This window comes from Megalopta genalis, chromosome 10, assembly GCF_051020955.1.
Source record: "Megalopta genalis isolate 19385.01 chromosome 10, iyMegGena1_principal, whole genome shotgun sequence".
Lineage (NCBI taxonomy): Eukaryota > Metazoa > Arthropoda > Insecta > Hymenoptera > Halictidae > Megalopta > Megalopta genalis.
This window is the reverse complement of record NC_135022.1, coordinates 14,824,567-14,844,461: the sequence shown is the minus strand read 5'-3', so window position 1 is coordinate 14,844,461 and position 19,895 is coordinate 14,824,567. Positions and strand designations below refer to the sequence as shown.

Below are 19,895 nucleotides of genomic sequence, written 5' to 3'. Positions count from 1 at the left end.
AGAGCGAAACTTGCTACGACTGAACATTCGTGGAAGTTTCATCATACTGAAACAAGCTCCCAAAGGTGACATCCGCGAAGCTTATTGTCCCTATAAAAAAATCTCGACGGATCCGAGATAATACGCGAACGTTGTCGGAACATATATTTACAATGTTCCGCATGATCAAATAACGCATGGAAACGCATAAACGTCTGCCGCGTCGACGATCTGGGGATCGCGCATCCGGCAGGTGATACAGGTGCAATAAAACACTCGAGACACCGGGGAAAAGAAGCGGACATCAAACGCACGTGTTTACTGTTCATTGACACGTACCTTTCGGAAGGCATTGTGCAGCATCACAAAGGCTTCCAGCAACAAAGAACGCCTGTTATCTTTTGGTATATTTATGACAATACATCGCCAGCAATATTAGAACCTGTGTGCCGTCGTCGTCGCCGTCGCTGGGACGGAATCAATAAGGCAATTTTTATCGCAAACAAGCCGGCCACCGTCGTCTGAAAGCCTTTATCTAGCCGCCGTGAAAAGGTTTCAGCTCGTTTCTATTCCGTGGATCGCGTACGCTGTTACAAATCCCCAGTCCCGTGGGACGAAGATCATTTTGTTGGTCATCGTAAAAACTGCCAACTTTTATCGCTAATCGCTAGAATTTGGAATAACTGAAGGAACGTAAATTTTTTTATGAAGTCTGGCGATGCGTAGTCTCTATCTTCGCAGATAGAGCGACTTTTCTAAAATTAGTACCAAGTACAGTAAATTCTCCGTAATTGACTCTCAGCTTGGAAACAAAAATGGACAATTTGGGAATCGGTAACTGTAAGAACGAGCCGCAAGGCTCGAATAATGATATCTCCTCTTCCCAAATTGTCCATTTTTGTGTACAATCGGAGCGTTAATTAGGCAGAATTTACTGTAATTCGAGAGCATTTTGTGATGCTAGAAGGATTAGTTTAGTAGCTGTTGCATGAAAACATTTTTTAGAAAATTTCCTCTAGTGGGAATCCGTTAATTCTAGTTGGAGAACCGCGATTTTTATACTTCTTTAATCGCTTCTGGCTAAAACAACGTTGAACGATAGCAGGTTCTGCTGGTTCACGATAAAATTGACTAACTGAGACACCAAACTGTGAATACAGAAGAATGGTTTAAGATAGCTATCGTGCTCTTTTTTAATTTCGCGAAATTATTGACAGTAGAAATTTAGCTAAATAAAATTTAACCTAAATTCTGTTTCTGAAAATCGACTTAGAATATTTTTATTTTGCATAAAAAAGATCGTGCGCAATTAATGTGGCAGAACTGCAGACTTCGAATGTGCTCCTGCTAAATTGACGATTGTCCAACTTTTTAAAACGAAATCGCCAGCAAATTCGGTCATTTCGGTCAAATTCGAAAAACGTCGACAGCGATAACGAGTCCGGTACTAAAGTGGCGAACCCTTTGACGCCGGACGGTAGAGGTTTGCTTGGTTCAGACTGTGGTACCACCTTTTCGGAGCAGTTCGCGCGGAATGAAGTGAAATGATAACTCATTCGCTGATGCAAAGCGGTGTTCCCGCGGGTTGCAGCTGGTGCTGGCTGCTAACTAGCGCATAAGTTTCTAACTGTGATTCACCGTAGTTGGCTCCCTTCTACCCCTCGCGGAACGATTCGACAAATTTCCAATTAACGGCATTTCCCCGCAGCTTCGCGCGGAATATCTCTGTTAGACGCCAGTTTCCCACTCGCCGAGTTTTTGCTACTTGACCCCGACGAACTCGAAAGTTCGTTCGCGTCCATCGAGGACAAGTATTGTATTATAACGCGCGGTCCTTTAGATTGGACACTGCGCTTTTTAATATCTCGTTGCGTTGTTATACTCTTCGCAGTAATTGTGATTCCTTTGACTTTCAACATTTTCGAAAGTTCGAAGAAAGTACGATGATTTCGGGCGACGTTTGTCTGTGAACGATTAATTCTTTGGGACGGTTTTAAGATGCGTGGAAAGTTTCAATAAGGAGCAGAAAATCCCAGCGACATTAGGAGAAATCCTCCAGAGCTGTTCTTGTGCTTTCGAACGGACAGAAGCCGTACTGGACGCAGCTGTTAAGCAATGCCTTGACCTAGAAGTGCCGGCACTTTGTTTAAACACAATGGAAAATATATGTCTTGCATACAACCTTCGTTAATAGAATCTGTACACACGTTAAACGTTAAGAAAACGAAATTAAGAAAAAAACTCCACTTGGATCGCTTCTAAAGGGACTTCTAATATTCTCCAATAAGGAGACAAAGTTTCGTAAAAGCGTTCCTGATAAAACTACCGCAACTTCGAAACGTGATTATCAATATCACATAAAAAAATTCCTGTATACTCTCGAAACATGCACGAACAAGGTCCTGTAAATTAAACTCGATGTATTCATCAATTTCGTGAATAAATTGCCATGGTATCGTAAAAATTGAAGGATCTCCGCACTCGACCCAGTCGAATAACTACAACTTCGAACAAAGTGAATATTATTACTCAAAAAACTTCTGTGCACACTCTCTAAATATTCTCAAACAAGATCACGCACCGTCATCCCGTTACATTCATCACTTTCCTAAAAAAAGAAAACACGAACTCCACCGAAAGATGAAACCTCCGAAACCCTCCCCACGAAACTGCCATAACTCCGAACAGAATGTTTCAGGCTACGCAAAAAAATTCCTGTGGGTACTCCATAGGTGCACAAACAAGATCCCATAGATCGATCCCGATACATTTGCCGGGTTTCGTCAGAAAAAAAATGTCGAAGCACCGCATTAATTTCGCGAAAGTCGGAAGAGCTATTTAGCCGAAGATGGATGACTTCTCGTTAGCTTTTCGCTGATGAACGACGAAGAACAGGGGGACACGATTGCTTGTGTAGAGAAAGAGAGGGAATCTAGATGAAGTAGATCGGGTGATCGTCGTAGGGGGAGAGATGCCCTTTACAAGGAACCGTATCAATTGACAGAGTTAATTTTTCCTGTTGCAGCCGATGCTTGCTGAAACGAAACGCGGCGGCGCCGGTGGGGCCGAAGAGGGTGAAACCGAGGATGGCGTGGAATATTACAGGCTGAGATCGTTTTCTATAACAGCGAACGGGGTCTACAACCTCGGCGATTCGTTGAAGAGCCGTCGTAGCAGGAGCATCAACAGTGTCACATCCTCCGGCACTAGCTGCAGCAGCACCAGGGAGGCGAGATTGCTCAGGTGAGAATTAATTAACCGATGGCTAACTGTTTACCCTCCGTCGTTCATCGACGCTGTCCCCGCACTCGCTCAATTATACTTAATCATTTTCGATCCGCGCCGCGCCGATCGGCTCGTTAGAAATTAGTGACGCGCCGATGAACGCGTCGGACCGCCCTCGATCACCTCAATTTTTTGATCAAAATTCCATGTTAACCCTTCCCACTCGACGCCGTTTCAACTCTACAAAAATAGTTCTCCCGAGCTACAGTATTTCCCTGTTACACGATCCATTGCATTTTATTCGTACGAAATTGAGTATTGTGACCGATGGGACAGTTTTTCTTTTAATGCTAAACCTGCCGAACATTTAGAGTGAAAGACGTGTGTAGCTTCGTAAGAATGACGAGGCTGAATGTATTTAAACTTGAAAGAGTCTTCATCATTTCAGTAATTTTTAGACAAGGTTAACTGGTTCGACGACATTGCATTTTATAGTGTCAATATATCTTTGTGCAAATGTAAAGCCAACGAAAACATTGAAACAATTTTAGAAGAAACGTGGGTAAGTAAAAGTGACCGTGGATATTTGTGCAAATTAGGATTTGTCTACGAGAGCTAAAACACAAGTTTTAGTGCGAGGTTGAATATTCATTTTTGCATCACCCTGCGACGATATTTCTAAGCAGAAATATATCGGTTTTGTGGAATTTTGGTGAATTGTGTGGTAGTTGTACTCTGTGACAAAATTTCTAAACGAAAAGAAGATTTCGTGGAATTTTTGTGACTGGTATAGTAATCATTATTATGATTTATATTTCACTCGTCGATTTATATTTCAATAGTGAAAGGAACATGTATGTATTATATTTAACACGTTTTGCGTGAGCTAAGAGAGATCGAATCACGTTGACGACGCGACTGATCATGAAATAGAATAACGACTTAAAGACTTTTCAATGAATTAATTAGAAAAGTTCGGAAGTGCATACATTTAGGAGCGCCTTGTTTGAAACAAAAGAGCTGTATCGAACAACGTCGGTGAATGAAAACGGCGATACTTAGCGAACTAAAAAATGAATCCGAAGAAGAAAGTAAGAAAACTGATTCAGGATGAGGCGAGTTGCGTGGGAGTAATATTAATGGCGCAACTTCGCCGACTGCGTGGCTCCTGAATGAATAAACACGAAAAGTTTGCGGTCATTGTAATTACACTCTGATCTAGTTCCTCGACCAAACTTGCGCGGAGAAAGACAATCGAATAACACTGTCAACAGCATCGTGAATATCATTTTATGAATCTGTTCGTAAACTTGATCACGGCGCGGATTATATTTTATTAACGATACCAATTAATTTATCGGTGCATAGTTCGCATTGTATCTGGTTTCCGGGTTATTGTAGTTCGCTGAATTGCACAGAAGTTGTGTCATTCCGGATTCATCGCGGGACCATGTAAATTCGTAATATTTTGCACGGCAATTAATTAGTTCACTGTGTTCACAGCGTATTGAAATTGTGAATAAGTGTTGCAAGTTTGATTAGTATGCGCAGGATATTATTACTAATACTATTTGGCATAGAAAATATTTAGAATCGACCTTTAACAAGCTTTTCGTTTGGTCAAGATAATACCTAGGTGTAATTAATTAAGATTCTACAGACGATTGTTTGGCAAAATCGAGAAGCAGTCGAATAAATTACAGAAGATTGTTGTGCAAGTATATCGTCCTAAACTTGCCAAGTTCTCCGCGCGAGTACAGCGAAACAAAATCGTGGAAATTAAACCGAGACCGGGACGGGATCAAAAGATTTCAATTCTCCCGGGCATTGAACTCTTTGACTAATTAAATTCCGTTTCTTGAGTACTAGAATCGCGACGAAATGTTTCGGCCAGGTTGCCGAAACCTGCACTTACCTTTCTCTAACGGAGCAATTAGCGGCGTCGGCGTAATTGTCATCCAGCTGATTACAGAGCGTGTCTCGAACCGTTGGACGAAACGAATGGTGACATCCAAAATGAAACATGAGATTACTCCTATCAAAAAATTGATTTCAGAATAATTTCTATATTGTTCAATCGTTAAACATTTTTATTCGTTTGATCGTTTATTAAAGTAAAAAGTAAAATCTTATATTACACTTTTAAAAAAAGCTGTAACTATCAAAAAAACGCTAGGACTCTGTTCAGGGATGTACATATGGACTAGTAAAACAATTTACGATAATATCGTGCAGCTTAAGTGTTCATTCATTCGACAGACCGCCCTATAGTCCTCATTTTATTTATAGTTATTCTTGTCCGCAACAAATTATTATCAATATCCCGAACTTTAAAATTGGTTCTGTCCATTATTTTTGCCATTTTTTATTTTTAAAAGTGAACGAAAAATTCCGTCTTCAATTTTACAGTCTCTAATAAAATTCGTTTCAAACTATTGTAAAAATTAATCCTCAACCGAAAGGTTGACATAGAATTGCAGTTTCATCGACACCTTCGAATTTTGCAAATCTTGATCAAGTTTAAATTACATACAATATCGTGCTAATAATTAATCTTGAATAATAGACGAAGAATTCTGTCAATAGTCAAATTACCAAGAAAAATTCTCTCTCATCCGTCGCGAAACGCCCCTAAAAACGGTACGAAATTTTTCTCACGAAAAAGAATTTTAGTCGGCTTTTGAGGGATCGACCGCGTTATGTATAATGCATAATAAATCTTTACGGATCCAAATGACCCGGGACCCGTCACGTCGCTGACATTCTTAGTCCGGGGGTTAAAGAGATTAGAGAGCCTGAGGTCGGCTTTCTTTTTCGCGTTTCTCCCCTCGCCTGCCTCGCATAATCTTCCGCTGCGGTGCCCAACGTCCTCGAATCTCGAAAGGTTATCCCGGCCGTTGGGCTAGACGGCCTCGTGGGCGGCTGGATTGCGGCGAAACAAGATGTAATCTCGGCAAGTGCTCTTCTGCGGGGAAAAATTGCGAAAATTATGAAGAACGTTCAGCAGCCCGGCGACCGAGCGGAATGGCATCGAGGTGTAAATGCCTCCGCACGGCGAAAGCCAACCTGCTAATCGACCGATCGAAATCGTCGCCCTATTCTCCGGTTATCCCCCATTATCCTCCGTTACCTGCTAATTTGTTTATTCACACCCTTGCCTTGCAATTATACAGCGGCAATTCCTGCAGAATCTTGAAGCGATCGAACTAATGGTATCGCCGGATGAAAATGGCAAATTTTAGGCTTCTTATTTTATCGCTATTGACAGTATAAAAATGCTATTGTGGGAAATTATTGGACGCAAGTATATTTATTTTCTCAGGCATAGTTTTATTTAGATGGAATTCAACACGGATCTCTTTTTAATAGACTTTATTTATTTCGATGGAATTTATATCAGAATAGTCAATAATAAATTGCCAGAATAGACAATATAAAGTGGTCCATTTTAATGGTCGAGTTACTGGCAAGATCATTAGGAGCCAAGGAACACAGAAAATTAAAACGACGAGGAAAATAGTAAAAAGTAAAATATAGTAAAAGATCATGAAAGCAAATAAATGTAAAAAATAACTAGTGATTAGTGAAAAAAGCAGAACCTCTCCGAAATATTTTTCGAAATTAGTGAAAGTGAAACAGCGTATAATAAAAATGGTAAAAATGACGCGAACATATTTTTGTTTTTCCTTTTTGAAAGACTTGTTAAACTATTGACGTTGCGCGACCACGCTGGTTCGAGAGCAGTCACGACTTTTCGAGAATAAAACTTTGCCGGTCAAAGTACTTTTTGCCGAAATTTTTTTCCTGGGCTCGTTGAAGTGCAATTCATACGTGGCCGCACTCACCCGCATGTACTTTTACACGAAACATAGAAAGACGACACGTAACTCGAGAAAAAGACGTGGACGTGAAACGTTTCTGAAAGACTGCGCGTTCGTCGAGTCGAATTTTATTTTACGATAGAAAGAGTAATAAAGAAGCAATGGTAGAGAGAGTTTTCGTTCGGGTTTATTTTCCTAGAAATAAAAAAATGATACCAAGATACGACTAGAATCTGCGAGACTTGCACTACTTTGCGAGACAAATTGCTTCGTTTCTCCTTGCAACAAATATCTTTAATCCCACGCTTTTTGCTTCTCTAATTGTAAACGGTGTTGCAAATGGAAGTTTTCACTCGGTTCTTCCCGTACATAACTCTCCGATGTAACCAACAAAGTAAATTACTTTGCTCGCCATGCTACAATATCATTCAATTCGCTTGCAGCTTTCTAAAGGGGACCGACGGAATCGACCGAAAACATTGAATAGGATATTTTACATAAAAATCGCGGTTCGAAAAGTTCATGTGTGTCGAATGATTTTCATCGGAAAATTGTTGAGAGTACACTAAGTACATTCTTTCATCAAACAAACTGCAAATTCAATTAGCGGCTAATTTTTTAATAATAATAATAATAATAATAATAATAATAATAATAATAATAATAATAATTTACAGTTAAATTAACTCTGCTTCGTTCTATGTGTCTTTCCCGATCCATCTATAATTTCTTCTCTTTTATGTCATCATGATTACTATCATGGTTATCTTTTCACAAGCGATTTTACATTTGAGAACAGCATTCGAAGGTCGCTACTAATGGACAGAGCTTCTTCTTTCCAATATTATATGAAACTCACGATTTTACTGAGGCATGTACAAAAGCGTTTGTTGTAAAAAAGATTATCCCCCTCGGAAAGGAAGGTGCATTTCGTTTGAAAAAGCTGCTGTCAAAGACGTAATATTATGTTTGAGAATAAATAAATTTTTACTGGTGTACAAGTTCTTTGCTCTCTTGATCCTTTGACTTCAAATCTCTTTCACTGCTACACTAATTACAACTTCTTCGTTAATAAATTCGTACGAAGGTAAGAAAATGTATAGAACCGAACTTCTCAATTTTAGAAATATAATAGAAATTTTAGAAATATAATAATCAAATAAAGTACTTGAATTTTATGAAATTTTTGAGGTTGTCGGCGTGGCAGTCGAAGTGTTAAGCGTATAATTCCAAAAGGGATTACTCTTCGGAAAGGAGAAAGTATTTCGTTAAATAAAAAAGAAATCTGATTTCGTGGAACGCGCTGCGCAGTTTCTACTCGATATCGCGAAATTAGGTTTATTAAATTTCCAACGGCCGTGATGTCAACAGGCTCTCGAAAGCGTCGAATGAAATATCACGTGGAACCGTGACATATGTAATCATCCAGTCAGCTGTAAGCTGCTTATTCCACTTGCCGCGACATTTCAGATCCAAGGCCGTGGATATTTTCGCTATCTACCGAAACATCGCGTACCGCATAACACAACAAATTAGCCGATAATTCTCAAAGCTAACGAGGAGCGACGCGCCCCGCCTCCGCTATTATAATAGCGTTTACAGGCGATATAAAAAGACAGGCAAAACCGAACTGCAACAACGACAGCCATTTTCTAAAGTCGGACAAACACAAATCATCCTCCCCTTTATCGCGGCCGACTTCGCTTCTGCCGGTTTTATCTTCCTGCCGTTTTATCTTCCACTTTTATGAAGCTGAAGTGACCTTCGTGAATATAAAATGACGTCAGCTAAGGCTTGCATGAAATACTGATAATGCGGGAGCTTTTGCCACGTTTCAGGCCAGTCTTAATTTACATTTTCTGCTCGCAGCATTCCCCAAATGGAAACGAACTCGAGCGATAACCTTTGCGTTTTACCAATTGTCACCTGTTCGCAGCTGTCGCTCTGCCATTCAAATTCGTATGTTCTACTAAATCCCGTCTCGTGGAAACCTTTGTCGAATTCATTATGCAGAATGTTCGTCGTTCTTCGTATTTAGGTGTGCATCATGTGCATGAGAACGTGATTAACAATGTCATTTGACAATTTTGAGTGAACAAACTTGGGATCTTTATGCACATATCAATTTTCAGAAGCTAATTTATAGGCAACGAAAACATTTCCATATCGTGTTAGAATTTTTGTCACGTTTCAACAAAGATTTAATTACCTTTTTTTTTAATGTACAAAAACTTTAAACATCCGAATGACTGTGGATTTTTATGCAGTTACAAATTTTGAGAAGAGATTTCGCAAAAATTTTGATCGTGTTCCAATCAAGACAAGCTAATTTAATTTTAAAGCAAGATAAGCTAATTTATTGGCAACGAAAACATTTCCATATCGTGTTAGAATTTTTGTCACGTTTCAACAAAGATTTAATTACCTTTTTTTTAATGTACAAAAACTTTAAACAACCGAATGACTGTGGATTTTTATGCAGTTACAAATTTTGAGAAGAGATTTCGCAAAAATTTTGATCGTGTTCCAATCAAGACAAGCTAATTTAATTTTAAAGCAAGATAAGCTAATTTATTGGCAACGAAAACATTTCCATATCGTGTTAGAATTTTTGTCACGTTTCAACAAAGATTTAATTACCTTTTTTTTAATGTACAAAAACTTTAAACAACCGAATGACTGTGGATTTTTATGCAGTTACAAATTTTGAGAAGAGATTTCGCAAAAATTTTGATCGTGTTCCAATCAAGACAAGCTAATTTAATTTTAAAGCAAGATAAGCTAATTTATTGGCAACGAAAACATTTCCATATCGTGTTAGAATTTTTGTCACGTTTCAACAAAGATTTAATTACCTTTTTTTTAATGTACAAAAACTTTAAACAACCGAATGACTGTGGATTTTTATGCAGTTACAAATTTTGAGAAGAGATTTCGCAAAAATTTTGATCGTGTTCCAATCAAGACAAGCTAATTTAATTTTAAAGCAAGATAAGCTAATTTATTGGCAACGAAAACATTTCCATATCGTGTTAGAATTTTTGTCACGTTTCAACAAAGATTTAATTACCTTCTTTTAACCTATAAAAACTTTAAACAACCGAATGACTGTGGATTTTTATACAGTTACAAATTTTGAGAAGAGATTTCGCAAAAATTTTGATCGTGTTCCAATCAAGACAAGCTAATTTAATTTTAAAGCAAGATAAGCTAATTTATTGGCAACGAAAACATTTCCATATCGTGTTAGAATTTTTGTCACGTTTCAACAAAGATTTAATTACCTTTTCTTTAATGTACAAAAACTTTAAACATCCGAATGACTGTGGATTTTTATGCAGTTACAAATTTTGAGAAGAGATTTCGCAAGAACTTTGGTCGTGTTCCAATCAAGACAAAGATTTCATTGGTTTGATAGTTGCTTGTATCGAATTTTAAGAAATTAAAAATGTTCTAAAAGCATAAGATTCGCAGTCTATGTAGCACATATTAAACATTCTACTTTTATACGATCTTCAAACGATTACAATCAAGTTAGATTTGTACTGCGCCTAGTTTTGTGTAAATTAAATAAGGTACAGCTGGTGGAAGAATCAACTAAGGCGTTGATCGATGATTTTTCTTCTGGAAGATTCGTACGCGGTCTGCTTAAAAAATATTTTGGGCGTTCTACCTTTTGCCGGAACGTCGATAAATTCGCTCGCAAGTTTTCAGCTACGAGGGAACGTGTATTGCCAGCATTTGGTAGCAGACGGGAAGTTCATTTCAGTTGGCAAAAGACGAAAGCCGACCCCTATTTCTAACAAATACCACAGTTTTCCACTAGTCTGTACAATTTTCCGCGTGACGTACCCCGATTTCCTTTCGGCTTTGTTTCCCTCCGTCATTGTTTCATGAAAGATTTACCCTGCTTAACCCTTCTCAGTCGTGTGTCACCTCTCACGTCACGTTCGCTAGCTGCAAAGCTCTTGATTCTATAAGGATTAATTAGAACTGAACAATTAAGTAATTCCGAAATTTAGTCTTCTGTTATTTCTCTTATTTGCCGTCTACTGGTTCCTAATTTCTGTTCGAGAATGAAATTGAGTCGATTATCAAAACGCAATCATTTTCCCTTCTACCATTTTTGTTCGTTTTATTGGAAAATCAATTCCTTTTCGAAAAGGTTAGAACACTTGATCGCAAAACGAATTTACTTTCAAAAAGTAAACCAGTTCAATTGACCGTAAAATTTTCTATTCGAAACTGTGTTACGTTATTGTCTGCTGTATTTTTATCTTGGTCGCAAATAAAAGGACTTAAATACTATTTTGTCATAGGTCAGAGGCGATCGTCGTTTGGCGATTGACGCGTTAAGTGCTAAAAATCAAGCCTAAAATTTCTCACAAAATTAAAGTAATTTAACCAGTTAGCTGTGTTTGACGAGTATACTCGTCACAGAGAAGTGGCAGTGTTTGGTGTCGTGACGAGTATACTCGTCGTGCGTAAAAAGTAGTGACCACTGACTATTTAAATTGTAATTTTAGCGAAATCAAAAACATATTCCCAAATTTCAAGAGGTTTAGAATATTTTCAGATCAGGCCAGAATGAAACAAACAAATATGAATAATTATATGAATAATTCACTATATTGATATTCGGCGTGCAACGTGTCATCGTTCCTTGCTTTGCTGAATATCACTCTACAGCAGCAATTTGAATTTTTAACCTTTATAATTATTTGATTTTTCCTACGTTTTTCGTTTATTACGTATATGTAGTATATGTTAACGTTAAGTGAATAAATAAATATTACTAATAAAACTTAATTTTATAAAATAAAACCGTCTTTTTGATCCAATATCTTAACAGCGATACTTACTCTGTGTGCTTGACGAGTATACTCGTCACCGCTTAATTCTCGCGACACGTATAGGTGAGCACTATGAAAAGGAAGCGCCACAATTAACCGGTTAATTAATGAAACTGAAAGAGAGTTACAATTCATCATAGCAGCAAACATCGTTACCATGCCAGTCAAATTCAGTGCGTTCGAATATATTGCAATAAGAATGATCGTTCGTTCACTTTTACACTAATTACAACTTCCACGTTGTTAATGAATTCTTATAAGAGTGGAGAAATTTATCGCGTGTCTACATTAAGTCCATACCAGACAAATTCATCTTATTTCCAGGTTAAATAGATGAAAAACCGTCTACATGTAGTGTTCGAAATCGTGTGCTCACGAGGCCGGCAAGATGTTATTCCGCAACGCGTTAACCAGTTCGTCGCTTATCGTCGGACGGGGTACGTGTTTCCATTCTTTTGACGAGCCTCCGAAAGCTTGGGAATTTAAAGACCTGCGGTTTACTGGCAATGCAGGGCTGCGCAAGAAGCATAAAGTAGGATGCTAGGATTCGAGTTCTTTGACCTCGGTAGGCGCATCGTTCCGCTTTTATCACCGGCCAGGAAGAAGCGTCGCGGTGCTAACGGGCTCTCGAGAATGACAAAGAGATATACGCACGCGACTCTCGCGCGAATGCGGGCTCTTTTTTCCCCCGGGTGCCGGTCGATACCCGGTTCCGGAGATCTCGAGACCAGAGAACGAGTGACAGAGAGATGAATAACGAGAGAGAGAGAGAGAGAGAGAGAGAGAGAGAAATGAATCTGAAAAAAAGAGAACGAGAGCGACAGAAAAAAAGAGACCAGAGAAAGAAAGAATGAGAAGGAGGCGCAGAGAGAAATTTCCGAGCCCCTTTTATATTTCGTTCGTTGCTTTCTGTTTCAGCTTGGCGTCGCAGCTCTCTGCCATGGAGGCCGAAGAGGATACGAGCAACGAACGAGAGGCCACTTACAAAGTCGGCATGCTGGGTGCGTCGGGGGTGGGCAAGACCGCCCTCACCGCACAGTTCTCCACCAGCGATTACATTTGCGCTTACGACACTTCTCTCGGTAAGCGAGAGGACATTTATTTCCCCTTCCGAGAGATCCTAAACTCGTATCTCGAGCGTTCTTTAATTCCTACGCTGCTACCGAAACGAATTCGCCCACTGGGTTAACTCGTTAACAATACACTTTATCTCGGTTATAACGAAATTCTAGAGAAGGCGAATTGCTGTCAGGTTGAAACTGACGTATAAGACAGAGCCTGTACCATCAATGACACTGCACTTTTCTTTTCCGAGATGCAGTAGCTAAAACTCAAAACTGAATTCGTGATCAGTTAGGTGGTTTAACTTACTTAGATGTTCAGGATACAGTAATTTCTCCCGGAAATGCTAAATTTCGGATCGCTGCGAATTTTCCTAGTTCTTCCGCACGGTCAAAGTCCTTAACCCTTCAATTCAATGTTCAAATTCCCGTCTGAAACTCATCAGAGATCGTTTCTTTGATGCGGACAAAAAGAAGAACCATCAAATCAATCGAAACGACTGGTTTCTGATATTCTCTTGTACAGTTCCTATTATTATAAAAATGTTTCTAGAAGAAATTTTTAGATAAATTTCTTCATCCAAGTTGTATTATCGCGGAAATCGCACGAAGTTTAAATCAATCCAATCTTGCTATTGTTATAAAACAATGTATTGGGTTGGCAACTAAGTAATTGCCGATTTGTTCAATGAAATAAAAAGTTTTTTTTACTTGGAACGAAGTTTAATCTGTAATGTATTTTCCATTTTGTTCGATGACCTTTTGCCGTCTCTCTGACAACTTGAAAATTCCACGCTCGTAGAAAGTCTGATCCTTTTCGGCCAAAAGACTGAGTTAAGTGAGATTTTACAGCGTCATCATCGTTAAAAGTTTTACCACGAAGGGAGTTGTCCAGGGATCGAAATAAGTGGTAATCCGTTTGCGCGAGATCAGGGCTATATGGTGGGTGTAACATCAATTCCCAACCAATATCCATCAATTTTTGCCGAGTGGACAAAGACGTGTGCGGCCTAGCATTGTCCTGCTGGAAAATGACACCTTTACGACTGACCAATTCTGGTCGCTTTTCCTTAACCGCTGCATTCAATTTGTCCAATTGTTAACATTCACGGATAATAAAAAATAACAATAATAATAATAATAATAATAATAATTTTATAATATAACATTTACTGATATTATAAAAATGGGAATGAGAGACATCTATAACTGAAATCGGCAATTACTTAGTCGCCAATCCAATACATTATTCTTAGTCGTTAAGAGCTCGGTAATTTTAGTGTTAATAAGGAAAGTTCTCTAACAAATCCAAGAGCCAAGTGCCTTAAGCGTTACCGTAGATACGGCAATTCATCACCGAATCGTAAATCTAAAGAAAATGTCTCGACGATTCTAGACAGCACGAACTGAATGTTTCTTTCGTCCCTTCGTTCCTTCGCCAATTGCTCGGGCCCGACCCTTTTGTCGCGCGGAATTGCCAATTCCAAGAGTGCCAATAGACCCCGGGAATCCGTTTCGCAGTTGCTGCGTTTGTTTTGAAATCTGGACGAGAGTCGGAAGCAAAATGGTGATCTTCTTCCATAAATTTATAAGCTTCCGTCGTAAATAAAATAAAACTCTGCTACAACCGTGAAACCCCATTTCCGTGGACCCCGGCCGCTAACTAAGTCCTTTTCTCAGCGGCTGATTCGGTTATCTTGGAATTTTTCGACGTCGTTAATGGACCGTAAATTCGTCGTGTTTTCTATTATAGAATACGTCGCGGCACGATGAATAAAGTACTCGGCGGAATAAAGACCCGAGGAAACGTTCCCAGCAATTTTCCTTCTATTTTTAGCATTTTAAAGAACCATTGTGGTAGGGAAAGAGAAGCAGCAGAGAAAATGAGTTGTGCGGTCACATTCAGGAATACCCGCGGAACGTTTTCTAAATAAAGAATCAGCGGAAATTGCAATGTCCGTGCAAAATATTTGCGAGAACATTGCGAAAGTTTATCGAGTCTTCGCATCAAATCGCGAACACCGGAGTCTTTTAAAAAACGCTTCGGAGATACACCGCTATCTCGAAACTGAAGAGTAATATACTTTGCTCTTTGCGTGCTAAACTTCGTTAATGACAATGATCGTTGAACGGAGAATAATTCGATTCACTTGAAGTCAAGGCTGCTAACTAAGTTCGAAATTGTTAACAAAGATCGACAAGATTGAATACGCGCGAAGTTACACGTTTACAATGATCTCGTGATGGTGATCGTTATGCGAGCTGATACAACGCCAGTTCATTTCGGTGTATCCTGTCAATTAATACCGAACGACTGAGCAAAGTTTCCGACCAGATAATTCACGATTCTTTCACCGCAAATCGAACGTGTTGCGTTTAGTTATTAAACTTGGCATAATATCCAGCGGAACAAATTTGGACTTCCTGCCGGCTCGATTGCAACAGTTTCGCGATTTCTCGAACATTCGGCGAAGTTTATACTCATATCGTGCAGCAATAGTGCTCGAGTATACTCGAATCCCCTGTTAGGTTCAATAATTGGAAAGTAGCGCAGCGATCGTCCTCAAATTTACCGAAAAATATGCTCCCATTGAAATAGGAATCGCTGCATCGCTAGGACCATTATATGTCGCATTATTGCCCCTTAAACGGGTACAATGATTTTCGCAAGAATAACTGGCGCATTGGAGTCATGATACAATCCCAGATAAAAAGTGGCAAAAGATCCACTTGCGACTCCAGTTAAGGGTTGTACATAGAATTGACCGCAAGTGCAGAGTGCTTTTCAACCACTTAGTTGTTTTTGACGAGTATAATCGTCATGAAGAAATGGCAACATTTTGTGTCACGAATAGTATACTCGTCAAGAAGCTAAGCAAATAAATAAATGTTAGCAACAAAATTAAAAAAAAATAGAACAGGCATTTCATTGCAGCTTAATTCGATGTTACAATCGCCACAGCTACATTTTTCAAAGAGATCGCAAGAGCTAAATGATTAATGAACTTACTGCGCCGAAAAATTTGCAAGATCGTTTAAAATATTATCATTAAAATATCATGTGAAGTATCACTTTCATCCAAAGAAACCTTTTGCATTCTACCATAATGATATGGAAGTACAGTAATTTCTCTCAGAAATGACTATAGTAAGTTCTCCCCAATTGAAGCTCAGATTACAGTAATTTCTCCCGAATTCGCGCGCAGATTACGCACAAAAGTAGACAATTTGTGAAGAGCAGATACGATTGTTCGAGTATTGCGGCTCGTTTTTATAGTTACCGATTATCAGCAACTATAAAAACGAGCTATAAACGAACTATAAAACTCCGCTTCCGAAATTGTCCATTTCTGTATGTAATTTGAGCGCAAATTAGGGAGAAATTACTGTATACGCCAAAATGAACAATTTGGGAAGAGGAGATACGATTGTTCGAGCCTTGCGGCTCGTTTCTATAATTATCGATTGCCAACAACTATAATAATGAGACCCAAGCTTCGAATAATCGTACCTCCTCTTACCAAATTGTCCATTTCTGTGCACAATCTGAGTGTCAATCAGGGAGAATTTACTGCAATTTGAATGGGATCGACCAACGCCAGCCTGCCATTGCGGATTGACTTGACTAGGAACACGTCGGGCGAAATCGTCGAATAATACATGACGACCTTTAGATCGCGCAACCATCAAGTATCCTTCGTTGAACCGTGGACCAATGATTAGCGAGGTGTGCATATTTCAGCGTCTTGAAGCTTGCTACCACGTGGCAGGCTAGTGCGCTAATTAGCTTACACTACCGTAGTACGTTCCAAGATACTGAAATATGCATATCGCAGCAGGATTATGGATTCGACGAACCAGGGTTCAAACGGAAACTGTTGAAATTTTAGCCTCGAACAAAAATTAATCTATAGTTTACTTAGTAAGATATCTTCAGTTAAGATATCGTTTTACATTTCGCCGGCTCCGTCAGCGGGCAGCGACGGTGACGTAATCTATATATATTAGATGCCGCGATACATCATCGCCGGTACCTTTTGATGTACATCGGTCCCAGCGTCACGTATACAATGTAAGACGCGACAAATAAAACGTCTCTGATTGGTGGACACGACGAACCAAAAAAGGGTATAAAAGAAGCGTTTCTTCTCACCGGACAGTTAGTAGAGTTTGATCGCTCGATCGGTTTCGCCCATATACCTTCTCTCAATAAAGAAATAGAATAAAGTCCTTTTAAGCAAAGTATTAGAATCATATTCATTTTCATTCCATAATCCCAACAGAAACAATCGAATGCTGTCCGGAAAGGTGAAGGGTCGATACACATCTACGTGCTAGGCTCGGGTCGTGCTAGCAGCGTGCTGGATTGAGAGTGTTCACATTAGGTGTGCGAGCATGGTGTCAGGCAGGACCAATGACCTCGAGATTGAAGCGCCTTAGACCGAGATTTGAAGTTCAACTTTATCTTTTTCGGATTATATCGTAATCGATCATATATCATTCTTCGGATTCCAAAGGTCGCCGTGAAGGTTTCAGTGGGTCGAAACCCATACTATACCCTGTCCGTTCGCTTCAGGCGGGCCGGGGGTGTCTGACGAGCAGATTTCCTCCACGTAAGGAAAAAAGGAAGGGTTATGTCAGGGTCATATCAGGGTTATGTCAGGATTATGTCAGGGGTTATGCCAAAGTTATGTCAGGGTTATGTCAAGATTATGCCAAAGTTATGTCAAAGTTATGCCAAAGTTATGCCAAAGTTATGTCAAAGTTATGCCAAAGTTATGTAAAGGGTTGTGTCAGAGGTTATGTCAGGGTTATGCTAAAGACATACCAAAGTCATGCCAAAGTTATGCCAAAGTTATGTCAAAGTTATGCCAAAGTTATGTCAAAGTTATGCCAAAGTTATGTAAGGGGTTGTGTCAGAGGTTATGTCAGGGTTATGCTAAAGACATACCAAAGCTATGTCAGACTTATGTCAAGGTTATGCGGCCAGGTTATGTGTAACGGTCTGGTGAGGAGTGGGGGCGGTGGCGTTGTTTGAGGATTCCCGCCCCTCCCCTTCCTGAATCAACAGTTGTCGGCGCAGTGTCCGAAGGCCGCCGTGAAGGTTTCAGTAGGTCGAAACCCTCACTATCCTCTTTCCGTTTCCTCCGGGCTGTCCGGGGGTGTCTGACGAGCAGATTTCCTCCACGTAAGGAGAAAAAGAAGGGTTATGTCAGGATTATGTCAGGGTTGTGTCTGACTTATAAATTTGCAACAAAATAACATGTGCCGTTTAATTAAATGAAATAAAAGTTAAAGAAATGCTTATTATATACTTAAATGTATATCTGTCTCGTATAGCTGTATCATACTTAGTAAATTATGCTTACACCTTGAAATTAATGATAGCGCATGTGTAAAACATTGCTCTTTAAAATGGGTCGTCTTGAACAATACAGTTATACTTTTTGAAAAATGTGGTAAAACTACGAATTGAAAGCTGAAAAGAATCAGGAAATTCTCTTTCGACCCCATTTGTTCGTGAAACAATAGCAACCATTTTCTCTGAAAAGCCGTTACTTTCTTCAGAATTGAACATTTTATTGAATTATGATCTAGCCTTCATAGATTCCTTTTTTTTGCATGCTTCGTCAAGTCGAAAGATTGCGCATTCTGTCCACATCGTACCAATTCCGTTGTTTCGCCTCGCTTTGTTTTGATTACGGACGAAGCAAGCCTGGTCCGGGCGTGCCTGCAAGTGTGAACACGTTTGGACGGTGCCGTTCGTCCTGGCACGCTGCGAGCACGGCGTGTGTAGTGTAAACACTCTAATGTAAATCAAATGTAAAAATGATTCGGCCTTGATCAGCTTTGGAGCACGCCCGAGCCTTTGGCACTTAGATGTGAATCGACCCTAACTCTGCGATTACGGTGTTGCTCGTTCACGAATCGCAAACTGAACTTGCCATCCATTTTTCATTGGATTCCTGATTACAGTCAATTCTCCCTAATTGATGCTCGGCTTGGAAACAAAAATGGACAATTTGGGAAGGGGAGGTACGATTATTCCAGCCTTGCGACGCGTTTTTGTAGTTGATAATCGAGCCGCAAGGATCGAATAATCGTATCTCCTATTCCCAAATTGTGCACCGAAATAAGGTTTTACTGTTTTACTATATTTCTCACCTGTTTACGACGGCTTTGTTCCGAGAGAGAGAGAGAGAGAGAGAGAGAGAGACTCGTCCTTTTGAACGTGATCTATTTATACACGTGTGTACATGTTCGGGTTGCTATTAGGCTAACAGATGTCGCTCGTTTACACCTATGTCGGTGATTTATAAATATTCCTAACGTAAAGTTCCAATAACGCAAAACTGAAAAATTAAGCAATCATGAAGTTCTCCAATCAAATCCCAGCTTCGTTCACTTGTACGTACCCTAATTTCTGCGATAGCACTGTTTACAACGTCTAGACGTCGTATAGCAATGAGGCTGAAAAGACTTACCTGTCGTAAACCGAACAGGCTCGGGTTTTATGGTACCCGCGGGAGGGTGGAGGGAGGGTCTGCTCGTACTTTAAAAGCAGCCACGAATGCAAATTACAGTCGATGCACCGCTGTGACTCGGTCCCCGACCGAGTAATCACCTGCAGATTATGATTTCGTTTAAATGGCTGTACGAATGAACCGCCTACGAATGATCGAATAATGGTGATTACGTTTGATTGCGGTAGGGTAATTCCGAGCACGAGTTCGCGAGCCTTTTTATCCGTCCCGATAAATGGGAAAGCCCAACAAGCATAATTCGCGGGGTGTTTTCTTGAAAAAAGCTCGATGGTCGTTTGCTTCTGAATGTTAACAACGTAATCGACTCCATCATGCGCGTTTGTACGCGAGAAGATCGCGTGCGTAGGCGGGGGTATTCGGCCTTCGTCGATGATTTATGAAGAACGCTCCTTTCGAAAAATCGTTTCTCAA

The 19,895-nt window shown here is 39.7% G+C and overlaps 1 protein-coding gene across 3 annotated transcripts in view; it reads left to right on the top strand.

The window, feature by feature from the left end:
• LOC117220078 (uncharacterized) overlaps positions 1-19,895 on the top strand; it is a 69,376-nt gene that overhangs the window by 34,429 nt on the left and 15,052 nt on the right. For all 3 annotated transcript variants that reach the window (XM_033469753.2, XM_033469752.2, XM_033469756.2), the window contains 2 exons: positions 3,005-3,222; positions 12,797-12,960. In XM_033469753.2, coding sequence (XP_033325644.1) covers positions 3,005-3,222; positions 12,797-12,960 — 382 coding nt within the window. The remainder of the gene's footprint in view (positions 1-3,004; positions 3,223-12,796; positions 12,961-19,895) is intronic.